General features: G+C 33.4%; 1 protein-coding gene across 2 annotated transcripts; it reads left to right on the forward strand.

Moving 5' to 3' along the window:
* Window positions 1-2592: 2592 nt before the first annotated feature.
* On the forward strand, window positions 2593-8161 carry LOC131066589 (sorbitol dehydrogenase). Of its 2 annotated transcripts, none has more exons than XM_058001397.2 (6): window positions 2593-2740; window positions 2969-3036; window positions 3712-3948; window positions 4063-4353; window positions 4439-4626; window positions 7748-8161. In XM_058001397.2, exons 1-6 carry the CDS (start codon window positions 2635-2637, stop codon window positions 7764-7766), a joined length of 909 nt encoding a protein of 302 aa, XP_057857380.2. In that variant the 5' UTR covers window positions 2593-2634; the 3' UTR covers window positions 7767-8161. The 2 variants fall into 2 exon arrangements, with proteins under 2 accessions (XP_057857380.2, XP_057857379.2); XM_058001396.2 differs by lacking the exon at window positions 7748-8161 and adding an exon at window positions 5647-6053.
* The last annotated feature ends 1015 nt before the right edge of the window (window positions 8162-9176 follow it).

Genomic DNA, 9176 nt, shown 5'->3' on the forward strand with positions numbered 1-9176 from the left:
AGGGCATTTAAGCATAGGTATTAGTCAAAACAATTATTAGAGGAATATCTATTTAATTAGTTGTGCAAATTTTTTAGGTGGTTGTAGCACACAGTTATAGGGACGTCTATGAATAGGCATTAGAGATCACCTCCAAATGATCACTTTTTAACTTGTGTGCACATAATGAATTATCTTGCATTCATTGAAACTACCCAAAATATGAGACAATAGCTTTATGCTCTTAAATCACATATAAAGAAACCATAAAACTCATAGAAATTTGATATATCGGTTAAAAATTTAAGATGCATAAAATTTGGATGGATGACTAATAGAACCCTTCCCTTATAATATTATAAAACACATTTTTATTTCAAAATTATCATTACAATATTGTTCTCAATTACAAAAATACATGCTATTATCATAATACTAAAGAAAAAACAAATTAGGACCACTATATGACACTAGTTGAAAAAAATTTAAAAATTAGTACATAAACTAGAAAATGTTAAGCCTAGAGAATGTTAGTCAACTCTCAGTGTTTAACACTTTTAAGATCCTAGAAGTGTATTCTTATTGTGATCACACACCTTAAGCAACATATTAAGCCTAGAAAATATCAGTCAACTCTGAGTGTTTAACACTTTTAAGCCTCAAAGTGTAAGCTTTGTGTGTGTGATTTAAGCCATTCCACTACCTAATAAATGACAATTATCAAATCAGTCAAAAAAATCTCTCAAGCTTATCATGACCAAACAAGGAGCCAAATTTCAAAGGAAAGGTGTGTGTGTTTAATTGGCAACTCGAACTTTTCCACGATGTTCCTCTTATCATTTTCATGTCACATACTTTCAAGAAGGCTAAATGGTACACAACATTGCACTACCTAATAAATGACAAATATCGAATCAATCAAAAAAAATCTCTCAAGTTTATATTGACTAAACAAGGAGCCAAATTTCGAAGGAAAGTTGTACGCGTTTAATTGGCAACTCGAACTTTTCCACGACGTTCCTCTTATCATTTTCATGTCGCATCTTTTCAAGAAGGCTAAATGGTACACAACACTGTACTACCTAATAAATGACAATTATCAAATCAGTCAAAAAAAACCTCTCAAGTTTATCATGACCAAACAAGAAGCCAAACTTCGAAGGAAAGTTGTGCGCGTTTAATTGGCAACTCAAACTTTTTCACAGTGATCCTCTTATCATTTTCATGTCACATGCAAGAAGGCTAAATGGTACACAACACTGTACTACCTAATAAATGACAATTATCAAATCAGTCAAAAAATCTCTCAAGTTTAACGTGACCAAACAACTGAACAAGTAGCCAAACTTCAAAAGAAAGTTGTGTGCATTTAATTGACAACTCGAACTTTTCCACAACGTTCCTCTTGTCATTTTCATATCACATCTTTTCAGGAAGGCTAAATGGTATACAACATTGTACTACCTAATAAATGACAATTATCAAATCACTCAAAAAAAAACTCTCAAGTTTATCGTGACCAAACAAGAAGCCAAACTTCGAAAGAAAATTGTACACGTTTAATTGACAACTCAAACTTTTCCATGACGTTTCTCTTATCATTCTCATGCCACATCTTTCCAAAAAGACTAAATGGTACACAACACTATACTTCTTCTAGCACGTGGATGGTTGCAGTCGATTCACAGAAAATGTGGGTGTTGTATTGAAGTCGACTCCTTTAATATTTGAAGAACATACATGTGATATAGGTACTAACTCTCCGCTGTGAGACAAAATGCACGCTACAAGTAACTCCAGTGCACCCAGATGCAAGCTTGTCTGCCTAAACTATTTTCTTTCCACCGTACTTCATTTTGTCCTATCCTAAAGGATGCACAAATGAATTAGAAAGACCTAGTACAGATGACGTGTGGATTGTCGGGGTGGGTACCCTGTCAATCGGTAGATCACATGCCCCATCTTTTTTGAAGTCGACTCCTTTAATATTTGAAGAACATACATGTGATAGAGGTACTAACTCTCCGCTGTGAGACAAAATGCACGCTACAAGTAACTCCAGTGCACCCAGATGCAAGCTTGTCTGCCTAAACTATTTTCTTTCCACCGTACTTCATTTTGTCCTATCCTAAAGGATGCCCAATCCCATAGGCCTTCTTTAATCTTATTCTAATCGACAATATGGGGGCTTCGTAAAATTCACATGGGCATGTACCTCAGTTTCTGACTTTTTCGTTGAATAGACAGTGGCGGTGATGCGTGGCAGACAATACGCCATTCAGTGTTTCCTAGAAGTCATCTCACATCACTAATCCACGATTTGGCAATTTTGATCTTATTCTAAACGACAAGATGGGGGCTTCGTAAAATTCACATGGGCATGTACCTCAGTTTCTGATTTTTTCCTTGAATACAGTGGCGGTGATGCGTGGCAGACAATACGCCATTCAGTGTTTCCTAGAAGTCATCTCACATCACTAAACCACGATTTGGCAATTCAGTCTCTGTCCGATTAATGACGTGGCAACACTTCTGTGGCATTACAGATTGCCGTATAGAAGAAGAAGCCTACGTGGACCAATTAATGTGGGTCCTTAATCCCTAAAACACTATAAATAGCTGGATTTTACAGGTGAGTCTCACAGCATAACTGCAATGGGTTCAATAGGGAACGATGAGACTGGCGCTGATGAAAACATGGCAGCCTGGCTCTGCGGAGTTAATACCATCCGAATGAAGCAATTGCAGCTTCCTTCCCTTGGTATGAACAATTTACAATCTTTTTCAATCCTACAAATACTGATATTATTTCAATTCTAAGTAATATTATCTTTAGATCCGCTGTTTCGATCATCGTATATATTTTTGTATTGAAGTTCGGAATCACATTCAACAAATTTCATTTCATTTCTTGTTATCGTTCTTTCCATTTGTATTATATTCTGAAATTTACAGAAATTGTAAGCTTTGTTTCTCTTTTTCTAATCAGGTAACAAAGAAGTGAAAGTGCGCATCAAAGCCTCGGGCATATGCGGGAGTGACGTACATTATCTCAAGGTCTGCAAGGCCATTATTAACGTGAAAGTAGTTTGAGATATCCGTGATTTGGATGGATTATGCTCTTTTTATGATTCATTACGAGGAAGTATTACCGTAGAAATAGTCTGAGATATTCATCAAGAGTTCAATGGATTATATTCTTATGATTCATCATTATGAAATTTACTATTTTATATTTAAATCATAGTTTTGAATATGTGAACGGATGAATAACTTTTAAGCTCAGTTGAAATTAGTCTATAAGACAATCAAATTTGTCAATTTTGTCTTTTGTGTTTCTATTCAAGAAAATGATGAGTATTTTTAATTTCTCAATAATCTTTTGGCCAAATAAATTGTTCTATTTGGCATGTCTGTCATTGATGTCCTTGAAGACTTCACGTTCCATAATAAAATATTTTCTGATTCTTCTGTTTCCATAGTGTAGAAAATGCACCTTCTTTATTCTCATGTTTCTTTAAACCATCTCAGTTTACATTGGAGTTGATATTAGTGAGTCCTGAATTGAACAATATGAATCTTGACTCTGCATAGAATAATAGTCATTATGTACGCATTTTATTGATAATCACAATACTCCAAATAATACTTCTTATTTTTCCGTAGACACTTTACTTACACTTGTTGATGTATTTAAATGTGGTCTCTAATTTAACAAACATTTGATTGCAGCACTTGAGGCTTGCAGACTTCGTGATCGAGGGGCCATACGTGCTGGGACATGAATGTGCAGGAGTTGTTGAGGAGGTGGGATGTGAGGTGAAGCATCTAGTAGTTGGTGACCGGGTGTCTTTGGAGCCTGCAATTCCATGCAGGGGATGTAAGCCATGTATGGAGGGTTATTACAACTTATGCCAGAATGTAAAGGCCTTTGGAACACCTCCATTCCCTGGTTCACTGGCTCAGAAGGTCTACGTTTCATCTATCATCTATAGACTTAGTTTATTTTAATAAAGTTATATATGGGATAATGTAAATCTCTTCCTTGAATGTAATCAGTTATATTTCTCATGGAGATTGTAGATTATTCATCCTGAAGAAATGTGTTTTAAATTACCGGAGAATGTGAGCTTCGAAGAAGGTGCTATGTGTGAACCACTGAGTGTTGGAATACATGCTTGTCGTCGTGCAAATATAGGCGCCGAAACAGATGTTGTAATAATGGGGGCAGGAACAATTGGTCTTCTCACATTGCTTTGTGCACGAGCATTTGGAGCACCTCACATTGTGATAAGTGATATAAATGGAGAGCGTCTCACCATGGCTAAGAAACTTGGAGCCGATGAATGTATTCTAGTCTCTATGAACAATGAGGTATAAATTCTTCTCCCATTATCTTTAAATGTGTACATCTTATAATATGTAGAATACTAATTTCAAATTTCTGAATGTCACATAGGATATCGAAGAAGAGGTACGACTACTGCAGAAAGCTATGGGAAAAGACATAGACATAATATTTGATTGTGCCGGATTTTCCAAAACTATGACAACAGCTCTCAAGGCAACTCGTGCAGGTGGTAAGGTATGCCTTGTGGGCATGGGTCATCATGAAATGACAGTACCACTCCCTCCAGCTGCTTGTAGGTATGATACAGATCTAATTCTTTCTATTAGCTTTGATAGAGATCTAAATCATTCTATTATAATTATAGAGATCTAATTTATTCTATTATCAATTATACAGAGATCTAATTCATTGTATTATCAATTATACAGAGATCTAATTCATTCTATTAGTTATGATAAAAATCTAATTCATTCTATTTGTTATAGAGTGAGATCTAAACCATTCTATTATCAATTATAATACAATGGTCATAGAGAAGAATAAGCGACACTAATTTCAGTCCCAAAGGTTCAGTACACTAGCGATAGTGATCTAATGCATTCAATTGTATAGGCTATGATAGAGATCTAAATTATTCTATTATCAATTATAATGCAATGGTCATGTAGAGGAGAATGACTTGACACTAGTTCCAGTCCAAAAGGTCTAGTACACTAGCGATGGTGCATCCTAGCATGCCAATAGGATTTTATGATAAAATAACATAGTACTAAAGTGGGACTAGGAGCACCAAAATAAGAAAACGGAATCTTAACTAAAATGGTAAAGATAGATCTTGTATTTTGCACGTTAATTTTTCTTTGTGATTATCAATTATATTGTAATGGTCGCCAAAGGAGATGAGCACACAACTTTGATTTCAAGAGGTCTAGTACACTAGTGATAGAATTTTGTAGCATATTAATGGGACCACATAATCCAATGTCTTATTTGATGTTTCTCAAATACCATAGTACTAAAGTGAGATTAGGAGCACCAAAGTGAGAAAGTGTAAGGTCGTGAAAATGATGAAATGGGACATGTTATAACCTAAACTAAAGTGAGATTAGGAGTACCAAAGTGAGAAAGTGTAAGTTCGTGAAAATGATGAAATGGGACATGTTATAGCCTAAACTGCAGAGGGCTTGGTAGCCAAAGTGACTATAATTTTAAATATAGGTCTTATAATTTTTAATCTTAATTTGCTTGTTCAATAATTTTTTTATAGTTTTATCTCTTTAAATTTATAATTTTAATTGTGTGGATTTTTTTGGCAGGGAAGTAGACGTTATTGGAATATTTAGGTATAGGAATACTTGGCCTCTCTGCTTGGAATTTTTAAGTTCTGGAAAGTTAGATGTCAAACCTCTTATTACCCATCGTTTTGGTTTCACACAAGAAGAAGTAGAAAATGGTTTTGATACTAGTGGCCACAATCAAAAGGCAATCAAGGTTATGTTCAACATTTAAGAATCTTCATATGTAATGAGACAAGTATAATTATTCACAACCTTGTGGAACTATCTAAATCTATATTGTATTACCCATATTTAAATAAGTGTGTGTACATTATACCCCAATTTACATTGGGAGATATTTGTATATTCATATCAATATTGTTGATATGATTGATAGACTACATATTAATATTTTCTACGATATATTATGATATAGTATTTTTTTACTCTTAAAATGATAGATAAATTTTACTTGTGTTGAATTCATGTTTTTTACTAGACCTAAAGAGTGATCATTCATTCTTAATCAAGATATTTATCCATATCATGTTTTTGTTTAATTAAGAGGAAGTAACCAGTTCAAAGCCAAAGGTTTAGTATAAGTTACCTTAGGAACTTTAGTAAGTTCAATTGGAAACACTAATTAGTTAAAGAAGTTGTGTATATATATGTGCATATACATATTTAAGAGTTGCTTATGATTCCTCAAGCGTTTGATAATCATAATGTATACGATGGTGTACATGCACTCCAAGCCACATTATAAGATCCCAAGAAAATTAATCATAATACAAAATCACTACAGACAAAATTTATGTATTAGTTATTCTTTATTGAATTTTGTGGATAATTTCTTGATAAGATAACATTCATTGTTGTACTCTAAGCCTATGCTAGAAATGAAGCTTTTGAACAAGATGTCTAGACATCCATCAAAATATAAATGACAAGAATTTAAATTTTTGAGACATTATGTTTGTAATTCCCCTAGTAGACATGTTTACAACATTTCAAAATATAGCAAGTGCAAAACCCTTTTCACAAAATTCCCAAGTAAATTTGATCTTATGAAATGCCATGATTGCAAGGTATGCATATAAAAGACTTGTGGAAAAGGATTTAGAAACTTTCAAGAAAATGAAATTGGCAAGCGTAAAGCTAATTTTTACGTATGTATGGAAATCTATCAAAGTATAAAGATTAGATAAATTATGTTAAATGTTGTAGTTGCAATTACTCTAATAGATGTACATGAAAAATGTTGAAGCATATACAAGAAAATAAAATCTTTAATAGAATGCCTCAAAGAAAATGATTTTGTAGACTAGAATTATTCTAAGAAATAGACAAAATATATTTGTTAAAAGGACTTAAAATTTTTATTGAACAAGTATAATTATATATGGAAAATCATACTAAAAATTCTTACTAGAGGTAAAACCCAATTGTTGCACATGTTCCACTAGTTTCTATGGCATTTATTGATTTAATGTCATTTAAAAAAAAGAATATAACATAAAAAATTGAGACTTTAAAGTTGTTAGTGTTGATGATGGGCATCCATATTAAATGAAATGTATTCCTTAGATCTAAAAAGTAACAAATCATGTGATGCCACATCTTGACATACCAATAAAACATGACTGTCAAATTTGGGGCTTGATCTCACATGCTTCAATGATCATTTCTACACTTTCTAAAAATAAAAACCTCACATGGAACCACCAAGCCTAGTGGTATAAACTATTTTATAAAAGTTGTTCCTAGTTAATATATATTAGTATTTTATCTATAGGAGGTTCAACAGATATGTTGACAGGAAATTAGGATTTTAAATAATTAGATGCCATTTATGGACAAGAGACCATTATGCTTGTTTCTCATTGATTTTGATCTGTATTATGCAATTTTTGTAAAGAAAAGATGATAGAAGGGCATCAACCCCTCTTTATTTTCTTTTTCTTTGTTAAGTCTATTTGTTCCAATTTCAGTTTGTTTAGTGAAATTTTTCTTGTTAATGAGCCTTTTATCAACCTCTTTCCTTTGTGTTTACTATCACCAAAGTTGGGGATTTCCATTGGCAATAATGATGGAGAAGGATCTTGAATCCTCTCTCACCAATCACTCTTTTTGTTGCAAGATTTCAATATGGATGGTAGTTGTAGAAGTTACTATTCAATTGGGGGTTCATGTCACCACATGGAGCAGCTTGATGAATTAATAAGGAACTCAATTAGGGAGTCTACTGCTGGAAACTTCTAAATGAAAAATGACCATATTTGAGCTATCATGGTTGTGGGTTTGCAACAAGAAATAGCTGCCATTGATGGGAGAGAGAATGTGTTGGTTTTTGCTTGTAATAGAGAGGAATTGAAGACAAAAGAGAGATCAATGTCTTGTGATGGGAAGTTAATTGGGAAATGCTTTAGAGGAGCTATGACCAATATTTTGGTCTGATAACTTCTCTCTGTTGTTGTAAAAGAAGGTCAAGCATTGAATAAATTGTGTCTAGAGTGGTGGTTCAAATTTGTCATTATTTATAATTATTTTCACATTTATGGACTTATTTTCACTGTGTTTTGTATATGCATTTATATTTTAACTTCTCATTGATTGTGAGTTAGTAAGGTTGCCATCATATTTGGTATCAGAGAAACAAGTGATTGGGATACTATCATGTGGGAAGAATTACACCAAGAAGAATGAGAAGATGAGGTGGTCAAAGAAACCATGATGAAGGAGTCTATGAATTGTTGCAGAAATTGGTAGCAATAATGGAGGATATGTAATAAATGCAAAGGAGAGGTGTGGTAACTGATGATGGTAGTGACCTAGAAGAAGAAGAAGAATAAACCTAGGCCATTGATGATGTTTTGGTAGAACCAGAATGTATTGGATAAAAATTGATAAAAGCAATTTCTCATGTTGGAACCAAACCAAAAATAGAGGTTCCTACTCATTGTGGAAGTCTCAATGGAGAAGAACTCATTGATTGGATCAATGATCTTGATAATTATTTAGAGTATGAAGTTTTCTTGTACCAAGATAAAAGGCTACACTACTATGTGGTGGGATTATCTCCATACTGAAAGATAGAAGAAGAACAAGGAGAGGATAACTTGTTGAGACATAATGATTGCAAAATTGAAGAATAAGTTTCTTTAAGGAGACTACTTAACTAATCTATTCAAAATATTGAAAAATCTTAAGTAGAAAGATATTTCAATGAAAGAATATAATAATATACTAAAGATTTTGACAAGTTGTTGATTAGATTAGGCCATAGGGAAGAAGCTTTGGAGAATGGAGCATGATATTTTGATGGTTTGAGATGTAGTATGAAAGATGAATTAAGTTTAGTTTCCCATAGATCACTTGAGGAATCCTATTAACTTTCCATTAAATCAAAACATAAGAGTATGAGGGAGCAAAATCAGCAAGGGAGTGGTAGAGGAAGAAGATATAGATGAAGAGGACAGTAAGTAGCAAGGGGACAACAAAATCATCAAGATGAAGAGGTTGGCTATTCAAGTGGACCAGTCAATCAAGAAAGAGGTGTTTATCAAAAC

This window comes from Cryptomeria japonica, chromosome 10 (genome assembly GCF_030272615.1).
Source record: "Cryptomeria japonica chromosome 10, Sugi_1.0, whole genome shotgun sequence".
NCBI classification, from domain to species: domain Eukaryota; kingdom Viridiplantae; phylum Streptophyta; class Pinopsida; order Cupressales; family Cupressaceae; genus Cryptomeria; species Cryptomeria japonica.